Raw genomic sequence first — 22,468 nt, forward strand, 5'->3', positions numbered from 1 at the left:
AACAGGTTAATGTACCTCAAAAAATAAATAAATATAAAACTCCCACAAAACCTAGAAATTTCACTATGGATGGTTTAGACAGACCTAAAAGGCCTTGTCTCGATGGTGGCACTATTGGGAGGTGGCAGAACTTGGAGGAGGCCGCAGGGTCTCATGGCACAGTCTGTCATTCTAAGGAGATAAGAAGATGGCATGTTCAAAACTTGGCTGGACTACTAAGTGAGCTCAAGGCCATCCTGGGCTAGCCTGTCAAAACCCTGTAGCAAAAAGGATAGAAGAGGGATACGGGTACCTCTCAGTGGTACAGTGCTTGCCTGGCACGTGCCTGACCGCAATTAAAGCCCAGTGGGTGTGTCTTGCATCACCATAACAGACCCTTGAACAAGGTGCAGAACCCTAGCCTCTTCCTGTTCCATTCTGTCACCTGGCTGACAAGGTGTGTACTTTTGCCATGTGGCTTCCCCATCAGAAACCCAAAGCAATAGGCCACTCAGTGACAGATGGGGACCTCCAACACTGTGAGTCAAAACTAACCTTTACTCTTCGAAAGCTAGTCAATTCAGTCCTTTTTTGCTACAGTGACAAAAGCTGACGAATACGTATTTCTAGGTGTCAGTTCAGAAGAACTAAGAGCAGGTGACCAAATGGGCAGGTATGAGTGTTATGCCAGCACTGCCAATCCACTGCAGACAAAGAACGGCAATAATCCAATGTCCATAAAAGAATGGATGAACAAGATATGACACATTCAAATCACAGGAAATGATTCAGCCATAAAAACACAGGGAGTACAAATTCATGCTAAAGTGTGGACGAACCACGAAAACCTGAGGTGAAGAGAAAGAAATCAGACACCAAGGGCCGTGTGTCACCTACTCCATCCGCACGAAACATCAGGAGTAGGGAGTCTGGAAGCAGACAGCAGGTTAGCGCTTACCAGGGCTCAGGAAAGGAAGACTTGGAATAACTGCTTCACGGATGAGTTTCCTCCTCAGTGGGTAAACATGACGTAGAACCAGATAGAAGTGACAGTTGCCCTAACTCTACATAGCACTGACATTCACAATGCCCCAAAGGTACAGTTTCAGATGTCTCATAATTCTCTTATGTGAGGTCCAAGTGAATTTCTACAAGCAATGAAAGATAAAAACTACAAGCTCACTAGACATCTAGTGGCTCCGTCAAGGAGCTACAGTCTCTCCTTATTCTAGATCCCCAGTAGGGAAAGGATCTTCAGAACCGCCTGAGCTGCCCCTCTGGAGGCCACTGGCCCTACTCCCTGGGTCCTTCTGTGCTGATTAATCTTAACTAGATCTGGAACCAACTAACAGACACACGTCTAGATGGATCTGTAAGAGTATTTCCCAGAAAGGCTGACTTCTGGCGGGGAGATCCTCCCCAGAGATAAGGAAATCCGAGAGAAGAGCTTTTTTTTTTTTGTTTGTTTGTTTGTTTTTTCGAGACAGGGTTTCTCTGTGGCTTTGGAGCCTGTCCTGGAACTAGCTCTGTAGACCACCACTGCCTTCACCTCTTGCTAGTGAGTGCCTCCATCCGACAGCTGTCCCTGATACTGCTGCCCCTGCCCTTTGCTAACATGGAAACACATTTCCTCAGACTTTCAGCATGAACTAAACACCAGGGGCTGGCTGACTCTCCAGGAATCCTCCAGTGTGTAGCACCAGATGGGCAACCCCAGCTTTCCTGTTCTATGCCTGTCAGTGGCACTGCTTGGCTTGGTTCACTGAAGTCTGTCTACACTTGACTTCTGAAACACCACTCACATGCAGTCTTATTCACCTTACCTGTCTCCTTTTCTGGTCAACCCATCTATCAATGCTCAAAACACCGCAGTCCCCAGGCTCGGGCCTCAGTCCTTTATGCCCCCTCTGCGTTCCTGTACATTCACTTCTCCAGGAAACCTCGTCAGATTGACTAATACAGCGTCCTTATACTGAACTCTCAACTTTTCACTCCTAGTAAGGGTGCTCCCCCTCAACTCAGACTTCACACATCCAACTTCTACTTACAACCCACATGTACGTGTCATGGACTTCTCAAATCTTGTGTAAAAGTAATCTCACAGAGACTGAGACTACACCACAGTTGTACAGCACCTGTCTAGCATGTGAGATCCTGGGTTTAACGCCCAGCATCTCACACACAAAAATAATCAAGCGTGGCTGATACACATGTACAACCTCAGCTCCCACCTCACATACATCCCCAACCATCACTTCAAGATGGGGAAGGGGTCCGCTCAGATCTTTTCCACAAAAAAACAACAGAAACAAGGTGGCAGGGAGAAACTTTTGACACTTTTTCCACAACATTGAGTCTCATGTTGCTATCCACAGCAAATCCAGGGGACCACATTAAGCTCACAGCCATTTCTTTAGATACTAAGATTAGCTGGGGTGTGGAGAGGTGGTAAAAAGCCGCTCCCTAGCTAAAAAGCTATTGGTATCTGATTGCTGCTTGAAGAAGGAAAATCAGATGTCTTTATAGATGTGGTGCCTGGTTTATCAACCACACTCCAGGGCAGGTCCTAACACAAACTAGACTCCAGGAGGGAGAGGAGGAGGGCGGAAGAGAGAGGAGGAGAGGGAGGAAGAAGTTGGATGGATAAGAAGGTGGGAGATCTGGAAAGAGCGGTGTGATATTCTTAAAGAATAATAATTTAAAGATCCCCAAAGCTCCTATGAAACACGCCCACAGAGAACAACGACTCCCCTGCTGGGTCGACTCAGCTTCAGATACCCACCACAGAACCTACCACTTGCTTTGGCTTCTGAGTAGGAGGGGCCGTCCTCAAAGGTGAAGATCTGGGACACGCTCTGGCCCAGGTAGGAGGGAGGCCCATAGTATGAGTGCATCCTGTACTGGGAGCTCACCGGGTGACGGCTCTCCGCGCTCTTCATCTGCGGAAGAAAAATGAAAGGACACCTTTGTTATGGTTTGAATATGTAATGTTCCCCACAGGATCACATGCCCAAGGCCTGATCCCCAATGCATGGGACTGACTTGAAAAATTCTGGGACCATTCTGGAAATGGGACCTAACTGGAGGCAGTAGGCCTCCAGTAGTGGGGACAGGCAGACTCTAAAGACAGCTTACGTCTGACCCCCCTAGTGTCTGTCTTTTCTTCCTGTGCCCCACGAGGGGAGCTGCCCTGCTCTGACACACACACTCCGTATTGCAAAGTCAGCACAGTACAGAAACTCTGCACGTTATATATCTAGGTAGGGTCTTTCACTTAAACCCAGAGTTCACCAGGTCAGCCACTCAAACTGGCCAGCTGCTCCAGGGATCTCATCTCCATCTCTTGATGATTGCATGTGCGTGTCCAGGCCTGCCCCGTATTTGTGCAGATGTGGGCATCTGAATTCTGAACCTCACACTTTCATGGCAAGCATTTTACCCACCGAGCGGTATCTTCAGCCCATCTAAGCTTGGGCAGGTTATGGATTATTATTATTATTATGGATTCTGTAAGTGCTTCAGTAGAACTCCAGCACGAATGCTACAGGATTCCCAGGAGCCAGTTACACAGTCGGAAAAATCCAGCCCTGGCCTAGCAGTCAGGGCCAACTTTAAGCACCAGATGTCCATGGACTCTGGGTGCTGACTCAGACACATCTCCCTCGGGTCTGACGATATCTAAAAGTCAGTTCTTCAAAGCAAATGGTTTTCAATATCTCCTTTATACAAAGCGATAGGACTTGAGCCACCAAGCTTTACAAAATGCAGCATTCTTCCTTAACTGTAGAAGCACACACAAACCCTGAAATAGTTTATATTCACCATGACTTCAGAGCAACACTCTGCAAGTATTTTACTATAAAATGACCAAAGAATAAACTAACTGAGGGTTTGCCAAGGCATCTCTTGGCAATAGCAAATGAATGGGCATGACTGTGTCCCAATAAAACTTTATTTATAAATATGTGGACAAGTTCTCAGTCTTGTCTCTCACTGAAGTAAAAGAAGGACCTGATGCCTTGGTTCTACCCCTGGAAAATCTAATTCAACTCAATCGGGATGTGGCCTGGACCCGGAGTCTTTTCAAAGCTCTTTAAGTAATTCTAACATGTCACCAAGACTCTACAAATTACCAATATGTATCCATACACCAGAGAAAAACAAGATCCCATGAAGTTAAAAAGTCAAGTCTGATAAGCAGATTGGCCAACAGCTGTCATCCCAGCATGCGCACTGCCCAGAAAGCTATGCAGACAAATGGCATCCTTTCAAACAGCTCACAGGAAAATAGTACCGCTTCAAAACATACATATGTTTATTCTCCCCCACTTAATTATCTTTTCAGAAAGCATCAGAAACTGTGAACTTGAAATTGAGCTATTTGTATTCAATTACTCAGATTTCCCAATGTCTCCGTGAGATCACAACAAAAGACTTCCAGCACAATAAGAAGGGGGAAAAAGGATACAAAAAAGGCCAAACTCCATTTGAGGTTATTAAAATGTGAGTTTACCAAGGTCATCGATCACTCCAGCTACATCCAACTCAGAAAGATGTGTCAGGGCTGAAGAGGTGGTTCAGCCATCAGAGAGAGGCTAAACTCAGAAGGAAAACTTACGACCACAATAACCATCTACTCACAAACCTGCACAGGAGGAAGGATTTGAGTCTTTAAGAACACAGAGGCCTCTTAAACACAAAGTTAAAACTGAGTTGATGTTCACCCCAGAAGGTCTGGGGGTTCCTGCTCCCTTCTAATTTTAGACAGACAAGACAGACTGATGATAGACAACACAGTACTCTGGCTTAGGCAGATGGATGGATAATGAAGCCTTTGAAATTTATTTGCTCTTAAACAAGTAGTTTTCATTTGGGGACAACCTTGTCCCTATGGGAAGATTGGATATCTGGAGACATGCTCAGTTGTCATACCTGGAAGCAAAGACAACTGCCTCAGGCATCTAGAGATAAAGGCCAGTGACACCGCTATCCTCCCATAGGGCCCACGGCAGTCCCCGACAATCAAGCATCCACCCCAACACCACAACAGTGCCAAGGTTAGGGAACCTGTTTCAAACTAATCTAATACCCTGAGGGCCCTTCCCTCCCCTCTGGGTGAAAGATAACCATAGCGGCAAACTGAGTAACTGTTCAGTTATGTACACGGGCGATATTAGTTACACACACACATACACACATATGCACACGCACACGAGCAAATTATAAAATGCTAACTTGTTTCCTTGAGATTTTATTTTTGTTCCTTTATATTAAACAAATAAACCAAGCAAAACCTAAAAAAAAAATCCAAGATTCCAGTGAATTATGTCTGCTATTATTATTAGCAAGTGGTGGCCGGCAAGCCAGAGACATGTTTTATAATCTTATTATGCACCCCAGTCTCTGAACCGGAGTGTGACCCACAGATGGGAGCTGAGCAGGCGGCAAAGGCATGCGCTGTTGGCATTAACTCCAGAAGAAACCTTGAAGCTTGGGGTTTTGTGTTACTGAACTGTTGAGAAAATGCATGGCAATAAATCTGAACCACAGGCTACCTTTTCCGTACCCTAAACCATCCTGTCTCTGGTAACAGGGATATCCCAGGACAGCTCAAGAGTGTCTTGACCTCATCGTTTCCTCTTTAAAAATTCCTGAATCCTCTCTGCCAACTGACTGTCTAGCAGGGCTTCAGACAGAAGTGTTCGACGTTATGGGAAGCTGAACTCTCCTCCCAGGTGAAGGGCTCAAAAGGTGTGTCCTGGCTGTTAGTAAGCTAGCTCACAGGTAAGCCGCAGGTTAAAGAGAGTGTTCCCAGAGTCCTCCAAACAACAATACAACTACCTGCAGGGATTACCAGACCCTGACACAGGATTAGCAGCCCTGTCTGGGGTGAACCTTTAGTTTTCTGATCAGAAACAGTCTTCACAGGCTGGAACCTCAGGTCTCCAGGGCACACAGAATAAAGGTGGGAAATTAACATTTGCTGTCCTTAAAACAGTTTCTTTGGTTTGCAATGCTTATTCCCAGGTTCGCTTAGCCGTCCACTTGAGCCAGGGCAGGCCTCACCTGTGCAGAATGCTTCATCAGAGGGCCCTGTTGGTCCACTGGGACATACACCTGCTCATCTTCCACACCGTATGCTGCCCTCGGCGGCAAAGACTTTCTTTTTAATGTATTGGCTAAGTGCCTGCCATCATGCACACAGCTCACAGCTATCAGAACAACAGGGGATCAAATGCCAAGTCCTGTGATGCTGGCACATTCCCCATGGCTGTGACCCAAGGCTCCCTACTGCCTATCTCCACCTACTCCTAAGAGCCACTAACTTTGGTGCCTTCTTCACTACGTTCTCATCACCTTTCTTATGTGGCTACATAGTGAATGACCCAGAAGAGCAAAGGAGAGGGAGAGAGGGAGGGACAGAGAGAGGGGAAGAGAGAAAAGCACAGGGCAGGGGAGGGGAGAGAGTAGGATAAAAGAAAAGGGAAGAGGAGGAGCGGGGAGGAGAGGAGAGAAGGAGGGAGGAGAGGAGAGGAGAAGGAGGGAAGAGGAGAAGAGAGGAGAAGGAGAGGAGGAGAGAGGGGAGGGGAGAAGGGAGGGGAGAATAGGAGAGGGGAGGAGAGGCAAGGCGAGGCAGGGAGAAGAAAGGCCTAAAGAGGACACAGGTGCCTGTGAGGGAGCCCAAGGAGTCTTCAAAATATTATGGGGAGGGTGCCCACCATGAAGACTGCCCTCAAGATGCTGAAGAATGCAAAAGATGTTTGTCTTTATCAAAGCATTTAAAGGATGCTCTTCCCCTCATGAGAGCAGGAGTCAGGGCGGGGGGGGGGGGGAGATCAGCAGAAAGCAAATAATTTAAGAACCAATACGTCTAAAGCCATCTTAGACTATAAAGCCCAAGCTTACCAAATCAACAGCCACAGAAAGAAGCATGCAAAAACAAGAAAACTCCTGTACATGGGGCTTTTCCAGGAGAGATGAAGAAAGGAGTTTATCTCAGTAAATTCAAGCAATGAAAAACAGCCACAGGATGCACCATGGCAAAGTGAGCAAGTTCTTTGGAAACAACCAAAGCTGACGGTGTCAACATTCGATAAGCCTTTCCCCGGGACTCTAAATCCTGGAGCACCCGAACAGTGGCTCCTAAGTCCTGAGCAGCTGGAAGGGACACCCCATGGGACTTCAGGATCACATCTGGATATCTTGTAAGTGGTCTACAGTGCTTGACATCACCATAAAAGCAGGTAATCTGTGGATACTGCTAACTTAAAGACCCAAATGCATGCTTTTCAGTGTTCTCACTATTTTCATTGGTGGCACTTCTTAGACTGTGTTTTCCAAAATACAGAACTGCCACTCATCAGGCCCTGAAATAATCCAGTTGCCATCCACACACAACTTGGAGGGCTCAAACAGGAGAATCTCTTGAGCTCAGAAATTCAAGATCAGCAAGACCAGAGGACAAAAGGGAATGCCAAATCCATACGAACAGTGTGTGGACAGTAGGTAGAATCGCCAACTGTGAGCGTCTGTGTACCTGAAGACACGTGGAAGCACACTCACTGTAGGTCTCGGTCTAAAGCATTCAAGACACTGATGTTGTTAACCAGGTAAAGGGGAATTTCAAAAACAGGTACTTAGTTAGAAAGAAACAACCAAGTAGAATCTAAAATGTTCCCTTTCCCTGGGACCTCTAAGGTTTTGGTATATTCCAGGGGGTTAATGAAAGAGAGGGCTGGCTGCCTACGTAGCTAGGACTAACTACCTTAGGGCCTTTATCATCCTTGCAAATTCTACAAAGAATCCTCTGGGCTCTAGAGACAGACGCTTGTGTTTGTATGATTCACGATCTAGGGCTAGAAAGATGGTGTAGGGAAAGGCACATGTTACACAAACACTAGGACCTGAGTTTAAACCCCACAAAAAAATCAGCCAGGAGTGGTTACTGGTATACCTATAACCCCAGTGCCGGTGGGGAATGGGGAAAGCCGAGACAGGAATTAAAGGTACTTGATGGACACAAGCCTACCTCTAGATTGAGTGAGAGTCCTTGTCTCAAGTGAACAAAGCCAACTGTGATGGAACGGGACACCTGACAACTTCCTCGTCTGTATACTTGTGCGCGTGAGCACATGCACCAACAGAAATGGGCACAAACGACAGGGGAGAAAGAGAGCAGGGGGGAGGGAGGGAGGAAGGGAGGGGGAGGGAGGGAGAGAGGGAGAAAGAGAGCAAGAGGGAGGGAGGGAGGGAAGAGAGAATTAAAAATAAAAGAAAATTCCAACCCTAACCTTTCAACCCAATTCACACAGAGCCAGGCATAAATGCCAGTACCAATTATATTTTAAAAAGTCAACAAAATAGCTGGAAGAAAAGAGAGGACAAATTTCATCTTAAAACACCTGGCTAATAATTATGCAGACATATGGCTTCCCAAGTTGCTGGCACACTGACCGTCTGGTGGCACGGTAGAGCAACTCTGCAGACTGTGGCAACGGGCTAGGAGATACTCTTGATGTTAGTACCCTGAGAAACTACCAGCTATGGACTAGAGGAATAAGGAAACGTCAGAGTAAGACAGTGAGCATTTGCTGAAGGATACAAGAGACTTGTCCTGTTGTCTCACTGTATCCTGAGGACTTAAAAGCCATCAACATAGGGAGACGATGCCAAAAAAGAGCTTGGTTCTACTCAGGCAAAGAGGAAAAAAAGGAAGGCTGGAGGCGAACTGTCCAGAGCTCCCGATTTCTTCCACTGACCCAAGACACCTTCCCAATCTCAATGGAGATACTTGCTTATTTAAAGGGTGACTTGCTAACACCACATTTCAAGAGCCCAGCTCTTTCCACTTCTCTGCATCAAGTTAAGAAACTTCATCTTGGATCGTTTGAATATGAGAGGCGAAGACGCCAGCAACCGCACGTTCAGGAACTTTGATTTTAGAGCAAAATGCTTCAGAGTCATCCATATGTGTTCCTGCCATGATGGACAAACTTAATTAACCTTTGCTACTCTGTTCCAACCTTCTGTTTTAGACGAAGCTAGTGACCCAGAAACAATATGTTACCATCAGAATCTCTGTGGCAGATTTCGAGAGATATAGCCCTATCAGCAGTACTTGGATTAGCTGCTTTAAGAAATATGGATTATATTCATGTCACACATGAGCTGTCAGAAACATTAGGATACTTTTAGCATAAATCAGCAGTATGAAGGCTATCTTATGAGAACTGAACATGACACACTGCTTTCAGGGCAAGGTGAGGTTGTCCAGAGCCACCCTCCAGGTGGGCACAAAGGTACACGTTCACACACTTTCCTCAAACTGTTTAAAGATTCCAGTGCAGACTGGGGGCTCCTGGCGGGTACCCCCAACTCATAAATGGCATGAAGAGCCCCATTCCCCTCCACGACTATCATGGGAACAGGTCACATCAAATGACTCAAGAATAAATGAAAACAGGTTTCCCTAAATGTAGTTCAGCCCTCCCGTGTGTGTGTGTGTGTGTGTGTGTGTGTGTGTGTGTGTGTGTCTCAACATGTGTCGAGAAACAAGCCTAAGAGGCACCATATTCAGTGTCATTACAGTCTCCAGGCTGGATTCAAAGACTAACAAATGCGCTGCGCCCTGCACAGACAACAGAGGCATTCTGGGAAGGAAGAGTCCTCCAAAGTCGGCAAAGCCTGTTGTTCCAGCTTCCCACTAACCAGTGACGTGATAGTGCCAAGCGACTTTGTTTCCTTGAGTCTTGGTTTTATCTCTTGAATGGAGGAACAAGACCGGAGAAGGCTGTGTTATTCCATCCCTTGTTGTCTTGAGTCAGGGTCGCCTGCTCCCCACCTCCTGCCCCCAGGTTCCCTAAAGCCAGCTCAACTTTCCTCTGGGATCCACTTTGGTTACTGGGGTACTCTGTAAAAATGGGCCTTCCTCAGCCCCACCCCTCTGAGCCCAGCATATTTCTCCCTGAGCCACAGAGCAGTAACATTTTATCCACCAGTGTCATCTGAGTGTGTACTAAAAACACACATGAGAAAAGTTCATGTTTTCAACAGAAATGACCGCCTACTAGAAGGTAAAAAAAAAAAAACACGCAACGATAAGATTACTAGAATTAATGAATACGTAAGATATAAAATAAATACACATGACAGCAACGGAACATGAATTAAAATAAATCCTTCAGGCATCAGCCGAGTTAGGTCTCTGTGTTTAATCTTTAAGAAACCAAATTATGGTGGTTAGCTTGAAGACCCCGAAAACTGCATATATGCTTATAAATTCCCTTGATGGTGTGTTAATGCTGCCGGCTTCTCTATGACAAAAAAAAAAAGCCAGTGTCCACCACCAATCAGACAGTAGATGTGGAGGTTCCAATGAGATGTCTCCCATAAATCCTGAGCATCTGGACACTTTGTCTCCAGTTGGTGGCTGTGGAGGATTAGGAGGGGTGGCCTTGCTGGAGGGGGAATGTCATGGGGGGGGGGCGGCAGGCTTTAGGGTTCTAAAGGCCAATGCCATGCTTAGCTCTCTGCCTCCTGCTTGTGGTTCGAGACAGGAGTTCTCATCTGTTCCCGCCACCATGCCTCGGCTCTACCATCACAGACTATAGCCCTCTAGATCCATAAGCCAATTAAACGCTTCCTTTTCTGAGTTGCCTTGGACATGGCGTCTTATCACAGCAACAGAAAAGTCGCCTATATGACCACTGGATTCTAGGAAAAGAAACGGGTTCTAGAAAAGAAAGTGGGAGAAGTCGAACCTGCTGGTGACCGTGTGGGCCACAGGATGGGCAGACAGCTCATAAACAGCAAGACTGTAAAAAGGATGCTTGGCTGGGATGAAACGACCTGGTCAGACTCCTCCGAGAAGTTGGACCAACCTTCCCAGCCCAGGAAAAGGGCCTTACGTTCTCCTGTCTTCCCCCTGCTATTATCATTTTTAAATTCAAGAGTACTCCTCTTCCCCCACAAAAAAAGAGAGTATCTGAGAGAGAGGTCTATTTTTACATATCTGTAACCCCAACACTTAGAAGGCTAAGACAGGAGGTGGACATCTAAGTTCAAGGGCAGCCTGGGTTATATAGGGACACTCTGTCCTTGGAAACATAAACAAAAGCCAGGCTTGGTGGCGTACTCCTTTAATCCCAGCACCTGGAGGCAGAGGCAGACATATCTCTGTGCGTTAAAGGCCAAACTGGTCTACATAGAGAGTTCTAGGACACTCAGGGCCACAGATAGAGATCCTTTGCATCTTTCTCCATCCATATATATATTAATATTTTATGCTAATATATTATATACAATACATTGATAAATATTTTAAAAATAACGTATATTTATGTTATATATTAATAGGCTGATATATAAATATATTAATAATAATAAATAAAAGCAGACAACACACACATTAAATGATTTAAGGATTATTAATTTTAACTTTTCCTGGGAACTAGAGTGGATCTAAGATGTGCCTTCACACAGCCACACTTCCTGCGGGAAAGACACTGCACTGTGGTGGAGAAGGTAGGGGTCCGGCTATGTCCACACAGCCTGTGCTTGGAAACTCACTTCTTTCCACCATACGTTAACATGGTTGTCCCAGAGCTAAGCTACACTAGAAAAGGAGTTAGTGTGAAGCCAAGGGCCTGCTCAGGTTGTTGGTATGCGGGGTGAAGAACATACGGAAGCAGGTAAACAGTCACAGTCAGCTTTTTAAAACACCAGCCTGGTCTTCTGGCCCTCAGCAAGCTGAGAGGGCTGGAGCATCATCCCAGGATCATCCGCTTTAGGCATCTTTATGCCCAGTGTCATATGCCAGAATTCATTTCCCTTCCTGCCTACATCTCGGTTCAAACCAAGGGCTATCTATAAAGGCTATTCTCACCATTTCTTCGTGTTTTTTCCATATATAGACACAACGTGCAAGGACCATATTAGGGTCATCAGCATATCTAGCCAACATGTCTCTTCTCGCTATTTTTAAAATGCATGAACTATTGTTAACTGCGGTTACCCTGCTGTGCTTTTCTACCTACTTCATTTGGCAGTCAATCCTAGTGTGCAGCGGTCCCCGGTGTATGTTTATTTAACACATACATGAATTCCAGTGAGATGCATAGCTGTCAGTGGACAACCATTACCACGGGATGACTCAGATGGAGACCAAAGTAACCACCAGAGGAATGCAACCCCTAAGGCTGTCATCTGACCACGCCCTGACTGCGGTGGGAACGTGAACCCAGACGTCTGGTGGCACAAGTTTGGAAAGAGCCAACAAAAGAGCGCCAGCTGCGAGCCTGAAGGAGATCTCAGGCAGGGCTCTGAGTCCTCCCATATTTATTTCTGCTCACTTGATATGCACCTCTCCCTTGTCAACCAGGTACAACATGTTTATTTAAGAGATAATGTTGCCGTGGAGGAGTGCACAAGGCAATAAACAGCTTTTGCAGGCAATTAAATGCAGAAGCGAAATTGAGCTGCTGGTCAGCGGAAGCCGCCATTCATCGTGAGTTTGTTCCAGCGTCACAAATGTTATTCCTGTTTCAGAACAGGACAGGAATCTATGATTGGGCCACAAATCTCTGCAGGCTGGAGACAGACCAGAAGCCATTAAAGCCTTTCTCAGCATGCATGGTGGTGTTCACAGAGGCGCATGCTCTGGAATTCCAGGATGCCGTCCCCAGAGACCTAGAGAGGAAGTAAGCATTCAGGAGTTTCCCCTCCCACTCTGGTTGGCTTGTATGTGTGTCTAAGTGAAGCGTCTCACAGCAGATTCCTTCCCCCTTCTGCGTGAGGGAAAGGGTGGTGTCACCTAGAGCACAACAGGAGGGACCTGCCAGGCTCCAGCAAGATGCTCCTGGCGAGTGGCCCGTCTCCCGGTTGAACTAAGACCTCACACGCGACTTTGCTGGTCCTTGGCAGAAAAGAGAGGCAGGAACTAACAGCTGTCACAGGGGTTCTGACAAAAGGAAGAGACCCGCTGGTTTAGAGGACGTGACAAAGGTGCAAATGGAGATAGCTGTCTTTCTGCCGGGCTTTATCAATTAACCTATCAGGTTCACAGACACACCCAACTACCCAATTACCAAAGGCTAGAAACAGAATAGCCAGACCGGCCAGTAGCAACTGATATCCCAGGGTCTCTGCAGGACCAGCAAGAAGGTCTGCTTTGTTTAAATCTTGTTTGTTTGTTTGTTTGTTTTACAAGACAGGGTTTCTCTGTGTAGCCCTAGCTGTCCTGGAACTTGCTCTGTAGATCAGGCTAGCCTTGAACAGGGAGATCTGCCTGTCTCTGCCCTGAGCACTGGGGTTAAAGGAGTGCATCACCAGGTCCTGGCTTCTTTAAATTTTTTAAGATGTTTCTTTCTCCCCACAGGAAGAGAACTGTCAACAGAATCCAACTGAAAACCTTCTCCAAACCATAAATCTACCATGCTAGAAAGGTCTGAAGAGGTCCATCTGGAGGTCCACCAGACCCCCATTATCCTCACAATACCTCTCAATTCTAACACCCACAAGTTTTAAGTCTCCCTCCAAAAAATACAGTGTGGGGCTGAGGAAACAATACAAGTGCTGACTGTATAAGCAGGAGGAGCGGATCTTGGAGACCCATGTAAAAAAAAAGTCAGGCAGGCATGGTGGCCTTTCCATAGCCCCCTCACAGAAGAGCAGAGACAGGAAATCCCAAGAGCAAAATGGCTGATAATACTAGCCAAATACGTGCATTCAAGAGAGAGACGTGTCCTCGCTGGATAAGGTGTGGAGTGATTGAGAAAGACACCCAAGGTCAACCTCTGGCCTCTGCCCGCACACACACTCTATGTGCCTGTGTACCTGACTACACAGATGCAAACATGCAAGCATGCATGCACACACAAAAATGTAAAGCATACGGAAAACTTAAGAGAAATCTGTAGTTCACGCTCGCTGGATAAGGTGTGGAGTGATTGAGAAAGACACCCAAGGTCAACCTCTGGCCTCTGCCCGCACACACACTCTATGTGCCTGTGTACCTGACTACACAGATGCAAACATGCAAGCATGCATGCACACACAAAAATGTAAAGCATACGGAAAACTTAAGAGAAATCTGTAGTTCACGGGGCTAGTCAGATCTCTGAGCGTAGCAAGAGAATCTCTAAAGTGGGATGACTTGAATATTAATAATTCCTTCACTTCAAAAAAAGGGGGGATGAATGAAACAGACTTGGTTAGAGGAAAATGTCAGGTCATAATGTTTTAGAAAGACCATTCAAAAAAAAAAAAAACAAAACCTCCCTTGACTCTAGGAAACAGAAATTTGCAATGCTGACTTCCAGAGACTTGGGGTTAGAGAAGTGGAGAGACATACATTAAAGCTTTTACTTTCAGTTTTTAAGTTCTGGAAGTTGAATGCACAATGTGGTAGTTATATTCAATAATGCTTCACATCTGAAAAATGCAGACTGAACCTCAGGTGAATGCAAGCACACACACAGGCGGTGCCTTCATTAACCCAACTGTGATAAACAACGCACAGTGTACACACACTTCAGGACACCACACTGTACAGTACGAATGCATCCAATTTGTCAATTATACTTCAATAAAGCTAAGAAAATAAGGGGCAAAGAGGGCATCCAAGATTTGCACTAACTCCTGGATATATGTTACACTGTACTGAAATCAAACCCTTGCTGAGAAAGCCTAGGGCATGTTCACACGGTCATGGTGAGCACAGTTCTTGAAGAATCACAGCCTCTTCTGCGGCCTGATGGTGTGGGTCTCACCTCTCAGCTACTCCAAGCCTCGGAGTGCTTCTGGTGCGAACACAATGAATGATCTGATGGAAATGGCTTCACCCTTAGAAACAGAACCGGGAAAGCTCTTTCCTCAATGAGGCAAAACACTGTTTTGCTCCAAATGTTGAAAGCTTGGCTGCACACTATTTTAATAATATGTGTGTGAGTGTGTGTGTGTGTGTGTGTGCGTGCGCGCGCGCGTGCGCGCGCGTGCTCTGAAATACTGATATCCATTTCTAAAAAACACCCACGTATGTTACTGGGCCTTCGCAACACAATGGAATTTCCTTTCAAACCTTTAAGCCGTTCAAACACATCCATCATAATCCTTTCTCTCCTAGGGTAAAAATTTGCAGAGAGAGGACTTCATTCTGCACCCAGGATGCTGCACCTAATATAGTCTAAGCGGCCCCCAAATGGGGAAGGCTGGAGGAGGTGGGACCACAGAGACATCTAATGCTGGCCAGCTGGGTACTGCTGCAAAATGACAATGTGAAAAAAGCTAAAACTGAAAAGGAGCCCAGATGCATGCATACTCCCTTCCGAGTCCCTTCAGTCAAACTCTGGAGTTAAATAACATTATCAACAGATGGAAAGAAAAACCAATGTGCTTTCCATACTGTGACTACATGTGTGCTTATCTGGGCATGTGCATGGCACATGTGTGCATGTGTGTGCATTTTACATGCATGTGTGTTTTGCATATCCCATTAACTCTGGGTCATGTGCATGGCACATGCGTGCATGCGTAGACATCTTATATACATGTGTGCTTCGCATACCCCATTCTCTGGGTCATACCTGCCACTGGTTTCCAGTCTGCGCGGGCACGTAAGGTGCTGGCAGACTCCGCAGGCTGTTCTTCACAGGAGATCCCCCAAGGGGATTTCCCACCTCCCCAGAGGAGGACTCAGCAGACAGGGCCATCGAGTACTGCGGGTAGTTGTACAGGTTGTTGTAGTAAGGAAACAGAGATGGCTGGTAAAAGCTGCTGTAGTAGGCGGGGTCTGACACCAGGTCCGGTGCGTTCTCCGCATGCCCTCTGCTGGTGATAGCAGGAATATCCTGGATGACCATGCGTCCCTCTGAAACGGAAAGGAGAAAAGAAAAAGACGGTGTAAGATTTAACATGGGGGGGGGGGGGGGGTTCACAATCCTTGTCCTCTAAACCTTAGCTACGCCTGAACGATTTCCTTCAAGCTGAGTAAAGAACCTGGCCATGCAAGGGAGCAGCCATCTGCTTCAGCCCCAAGGGGAGGGGTCCAAGGCTGGCTTCCTGCTGGTGTCACAGCTGAAAGACCCTTGGCCATGTTGTTTTTATTAAGAATACCAAATTACTTTAGAGGTGGATTAAGTGACATAAAGCCTGACGTACCTCACATACCCCAACACAAATGTCATGAAACTGAAGATCAAATCTAGTGAACCTGTCTACGAATTCTTACCATGTGATAAACCTACTGTCACCCCAGGAACTCAGCAAGGCGCTGGGTTTGAGCACACACTGTTTCCTTTATGTCCTTCCATGGTGGATACTCTATTCTTTAGTAGAGACCAGAGTATGGACCTGGAATAGAACAACTTGTTCTGCAAAAGTACAGTTAGCACTACTTGAACTTTGGTGGACCAGCCAAATCAATGCTGTGTCGCAATAAAGCTTTTTCCCATAATTGAGAAGAGACTCCGTTTAGCCCCCAAAGGGTAATTAGTCAGCCCATCACATTCATCAGGATCCGCCAAGAATCTGGAGATTCCGGTGACAAGCTATAGCTGCTGATTCTTCAGCTGAGATGGAGGAGGGCTTCCATTGTATCCTGTCTAAATGAGAGACTGGACTAATGCCTCTGGCCTCGGTCCAATGGACATCCACTCACACAATGTTCTAAGAGACGAGCCAGTCCCTGAAGCGGCAGGAGCATCACCTGTACTACCCACGGGGAGCCTGCAGCGTAGGGCGAAAGCAGCAATGGGATTTGCAATCATTTGGTCACCAGTATAACCACAGCACCCATAAACTACTATGTAAAGTCAGAGGAAGGGAAGATTTAACTTGTAGTTTAGGGACAAATTCAACCTTTGCGCCACACCCTGGAGAAGGAAGGAGAGAGCTGAGGTGAGGCTTGGAGTTCAAGGCCTAGCAGAGTGATGGGGTCGGGGAGGTAAGTAAAACAGAAGCTGGAAAATGAGGAGAAAAGAACATGGGCAAAGAGATGAAGGCAGAAGATGGAGTGACAGAATAAAAGCAGGGACGGACTGGGCTGGAAGGCAGGCTGAGAAGCCTTTATCCAGTTTCAAGATGGGATGTAATAGGATACAATGAAGATTTCCGAGTTAGTGGATGGAGTTCCACCTGATGGAAATTCTTGGGAAAAGTGAAGGAGTTGAGAAGGACCAACTAGCAAGCAATACAATTTCAGACAGAGACCACATTACGCCCCAAATGTGGGACATGAAAACAGAAAGAACTGGCGGAGGATGGGACATCAGGACTGAAGAGAAAGGGGTGAAGAGTAGGAGTCTGCCTGTGGTAGAGGGAGGCAGGGGCATGTTCTGGTTAATCTCGACACTGGGCATGAGGTACAGGGCTAAGTGAAGGCAAGGAAGACTTCCTGGAAGCTACCGAGACTGGCAGCAGAGACCTGGAATCACTACCCAGCAATGGGGTGGAGCTAAGGCAGGCACTAAGGAAAGCAGGTGCAGCTCCCCAGAAGCAAAGGTGACAGAGATGGTAGAGGGTGCCACTGCTGTGTCAATCCACGCTCAGAAACCACACAAATCCGGAGCCGGTCAAGATGAAGACAGCTCTCTGGGATTTTCTGTTGTGCGAAGGAAGCCACCACATCTGACCTGCTAAGTAGCTTAGAGCAAGCAAGCAAGCAAGCAGAGACACACGATGGCTGCAAACAGCCAAATGATCCTGCAAGGAGCATCATGCCACGCGCCCCCTATGCCTAATATAATAAATACCAGACCCAAAGCAGCATTTTTTTTAATATTTATTTATTTTGTATACAATATTCTGTCTGTGTGTATGACTGCAGGCTAGAAGAGGGCACCAGACCCCGTTACAGATGGTTGTGAGCCACCATGTGGTTGCTGGGAATTGAACTCAGGACCTTTGGAAGAGCAGGCAATGTTCTTAACCTCTGAGCCATCTCTCCAGCTCCCCAGCAAGCGTTTTTAACTAAAGAGAGCAGTAAGCAGTAGTTTTTAAGTAGTATAAACACGAGACAAAAACTGAAGCTTGAACCACAAGCTCTTGCTACTTCATAGTTGTGACAAAGAAGGGTCCAATATATCAAGGCGTGAAGAAGAGGCTCCCAGAGAAATTTCCAGCACGATGTGTAGTCCAAAAGCACTCGGAGGGAGGGATGGTCCTGGACAAATGTGTAGAAGGAGGGAGAGAAAACACACAAGGAAGGCTGTGTGCACTCAAGGAGCAAACCAGGCTTGGGTCTAGTCTTTAACTGGAGCCTCTGTACAGCCTTATTTTAAAAACTGCAACCTCCTTTTCGTGAGAGGATCCAAATCCATCCACCATAGGCTCCCGCAACTGCACTGGCAAGCCACAGTCTGTTTCTTTTCTTTCTTCTCTCCTCCGCACTATTTTCATACATGAAACAACAATGTTGGGGGCTGGAGAGAAGGCTCATGGGTTAAGAGCACTTGCTGCTCTTGTATAGAATCTAAGTTCAGTTCTCAGCACCCACAGCATCTCATAACTGCCTGCAACTCCAACTCCAGGGGATCCAATGCCCTCTTCTGCCTTCTGTAGGCACCAAGAACACAAACAGTGCACAGAACTACATGGAGTCTCTCACATACACACATCGAAAAAGGTAAAACAGTTCATTGGCATCGTCAGTCATTTTTGGTAGCTAATGCTTTTGCTTTCACTGACGGGTCCTTTATTCTTTATCTGCTTACAAAAGCAACATAAACTTCTCAAAAATGACAAATCAGGCAGACATTTAAAACATGAAAGGGATAGATTAAGTAGTTAATCACCCAGCCTAAGTATTGGTGGGTCATTTCCCAAGCAATCTCAGACACTGATGGAAAGCATGTTAAATACTTAAACTGTTCCTGTGGTAGGAATCTGGAGATACCTTAGGGCCTGTGCCTCAAAAGTCATGTCCTTACGGAAGAAAGGAAGGAAGGAAGGAAGGAAGGAAGGAAGGAGGGAAACTAAAGAAAAAAATCAAAACCCAAGGCACCAGGCGTCTAAGACGGAGGCTCAGCACACTTTGTCATCTCTGAGCTCCTCTCATCAAGGCCAGTTTGGGGAGGAACAAAATAACGGTGGCAATAACACTCAAGGTAACAAGAAAATAGCGCCAATAAACAGAACAGTAAACCTCAGATTTAAAATGCTAGGTCAGGTCAAGACATACTGAGCTTTTCTAAGGCTACTTGACAGTTAATGATGCCATCATTTCCCCGTATTCGAATTTTGTTTTGTTTTTTTCAAGTTATTCTGAGCTTTAATGGCAAGGTGAGGTGTATGTTGAGAAAGTTCAGTCTCACAGCAAGATCTGAATATTAAAACTGTATAAGCTCTCAACAGTGCATGCCCCCCAAATATAACACACACAATGACTAAATGTCCTAAGAGGGTTTTTAAATCTCTATTAAACCATCAGTTTTTATGGTGTGTGTGTGTGTGTGTGTGTGTGTGTGTGTGTGTGTGGCCAGAGACTGAACCAGGGCCTTAGCACATACTAAGCAGGCGCTGCACCAGGAAGGAACACCTCCAGCGCAGAATTCTCTATTTCAATGTTCCCAACTGAAACTTGGTCAATGTCGAACACAGTTTCACAGCTCCCAGCTTTAATGAACATGCTGTTGCTATATGAAAAACCCCAGCGCTGGCAAAAATCAGCCCCTGAGGAGTCACATATTAGTTCCAATGCTTTAGCAAGATCTGAATCAGTTGCAATAGCATCACCCAGAACACTTAAGTGTTACACAGGGCTCAAACCACAGCAATACAGTTGTTTAATTTTCATTTTATTCTTTTACAGATTGAGAGATGATAGATTAATACACAGTCTTAGGTACTGGGGGTGGAGCCCAGAGCCTTGCACGTGTAAGGTGTTTGACGACCACTGGGTGAGACGCTCAGCCTTTCTTTTTGTGTTTTAAGATTTCCGTTGTCACACCAATAGTATGCACATTCTCCACGTGACTGGGCTGAAAGGTTTATCCAGGATTCTAAAGGGATGCGCTGAGATGGAAATGACTTAGGGAGGTGGAGAACACTCACAAGGAGGCTAAAATGAAGTCACAAAGACAGAAAAGAATGTTCCAGGAGCAGTGACCAGATAAACAAGGCTGGCAGGCAAGAGTAGCATGGAGGGTCATCAGAAGAAGGAGAAAATGGTGCTGAGACCCCCAAAGGAAGCTTGCTCTGATGGTTTCGAAGTCTCCTGAAGGAAGTAATGTACACCCTTTATTCTTGCCAGCTCAGGACCAGGAAAGCCGTTGGTTTCCCTTCCAAGCCTGCGCAATGCTGAGATCTCATGCTGTAGGCACTCCAGCCTGAGAAGAAATCACTATAGTACACACCTATGGTCACTATGCCTATGACAGCCACAGTCATGGCAGAGTCCCCACGGAGTAGCAAAGGGTGTTCTCCCCAACACAGAGAGGTCATCTAAGTAGGCCAAGCTAAGTATCCCAATAAGTAGTGAAAACCCTCAATTTAAGATTTCCAACTCAGGCACAGTAGTGGACACCTCTAATACCAGCACTAGGGAGGCACAGACAGCTCTCTCTGAGCTGGAGGCCAGCCAGGTCTACTTGGTGAAAGCCTGCCTTTAAAAGGTAATTAAAGGGGCGGGCAAGATGGCACAGCAGTTAAGAGCACTGACTGCTCCTCCAGAGGACCCAGGTTCAATTCCCAGCACCCACATGGCAGCTCACAGTTGTCTATAACTCCAGTTCCCAACACCATACCAGTGCACATAAAGTAGAGTTAAATTAATTATGTTTTCAAAAAAAGGTAATCAAATGTTTTTCTTTGTAAGAGCTTCCACGGTTGTGCTGCCCCTTCACATCGACAGAAACCCTACGACATCATGTCAGGGTCCTTTAAGCTCTACAGACAATACCACTGACACAAAGACCAGAGACCTAGATTGCAAAAGACATATCTTAATGATTGCGTTGAGAAATCTGAAGCTAGACGCCACTCTGTGTCTTTCTGGATTGAAAACTGGCCAGTACTGTTTAAGGTTATTAATAAGGGATTAGTCCATGGCATCAAGCCCAAGTAAAGGTGATACTTTTCTTACCCAGTGACCCCCTTTATGAGATCATCAACTCAGTGGTTCTCGGCCATGAGGCAAACAGTTAATAGTAAGTTAGTTCTTTCTCCCCACTGCTGGGGACTGAGCCTAGGGTCTTGTACTTTAACCAAACACTCGTTCATGTTTGGTTTTTAGGGGAGGGCCTCCTTATGTAAGCTAGCCTAGGTTCAAATCTGTGATCCTTGGGCCTCAGTTTCTAAGTGCTATGATTATAGGAACACCATACCCAGCAGATCTGATGTCTCGAGAGTTGTGACTGCTGGCACAGTCTTAATGTGCATGGAATCCCAGGAGGACTAGATCCAGCTAGAAGAGTAGCAGAAGGCAGAGAAGTGGGTACCATCGCATCCACTCTGAGTTCCTAGTCTCCACACTAGTCAATCTGCAGGCCTAGAGCTTGGAGGCCAACACCTGCCACTCTGAGGCTCACACACGGCACCTTTTGAACATCTCATTCCCTGACAAGCCTTCACAGTCCTGTTACTGTTTTTCTGGTACTAACATATGCAATGTGAAATATGATTCGCTCCTTCATGAGAGATCAATACCCATACATGATAAACACCCTTATTGATCTTGGAGTGTTAGATGCTGGTCTTCGGGCCGGCAGCATATTAATAGTAGTTAGCCAGTCATTCATTTTAAGGTGGGTGCAGGCTTTGCCCTCTCCTCTCTGCTGTCGTGATTCCCAGTATTGCCACACTCTGCATCCTCTATATTCAAACTTGGAACTATACCCACTTTGGCGTGTGAAGGAAGAGAAGGACCACAAAGAAAGCCAAACCTCCCACTGCCAATTGTAGTACTCGATTCACAACGAAAAGAGAAATCTTTCTTTTTGTATATGTAATCCCATACTTTGTAGACTTTTATGCTACTATGTGTTGTCAGTCAGGAAAAACCTTCACCAGTAAATATGAGTAAATCTGAAACATAACCAACTAATACGAACTCAGAACTAGGAGGTCCCTGTTTGCTTAACACTGTCCTTTGAATATGGCATTCTGTGGATCATGAGGGTGAATGAAGCTGGGGTTTTCCTCACTGGAACAAGAAGGCAAAGTAGCTACCTGCTTTTTTTTTTTTAAATCATTCCCTGCAAGGCATTCCCATGTCCAGATTAATCAGATTGCACACTGAGGAACAATGGAGTAACACAAGCCATGAAGGAGGCTAAACAGAGAGACTTGTTGTTTTATCAGTTTCCTCAGAGAGTGAAACATTCTACAGGAAATCTCCTTAAGCAGGAAGGTAAACAACAGCTTCAGGAAGTCCCTGAAATTTAGCAGATTCACTAGATGTCTCCATGACAGAGTAAATTGGAGCTAAGCTGAAAAGAAGACTCACAGACAATCTGAGCTGTGTGGAAAAGGCTCAGGCCAACGGAGGCACCTGGAA

The 22,468-nt window shown here is 46.0% G+C and overlaps 1 protein-coding gene across 1 annotated transcript in view; it reads right to left on the reverse strand.

Moving 5' to 3' along the window:
- Dmrt1 (doublesex and mab-3 related transcription factor 1) overlaps positions 1-22,468 on the reverse strand; it is an 87,801-nt gene that overhangs the window by 32,429 nt on the left and 32,904 nt on the right. Inside the window, exons 3-4 of the mRNA XM_041662037.1 lie at positions 15,561-15,844; positions 2,774-2,918 (exon numbers count right to left, since the gene is read on the reverse strand). Of these exons, the coding sequence (XP_041517971.1) occupies positions 2,774-2,918; positions 15,561-15,844 (429 nt within the window). The remainder of the gene's footprint in view (positions 1-2,773; positions 2,919-15,560; positions 15,845-22,468) is intronic.

This window comes from Microtus oregoni, unplaced genomic scaffold (assembly GCF_018167655.1).
Source record: "Microtus oregoni isolate MIOR12 unplaced genomic scaffold, Mior012 000012F_ref0000307, whole genome shotgun sequence".
Taxonomy (NCBI): Eukaryota; Metazoa; Chordata; class Mammalia; order Rodentia; family Cricetidae; genus Microtus; species Microtus oregoni.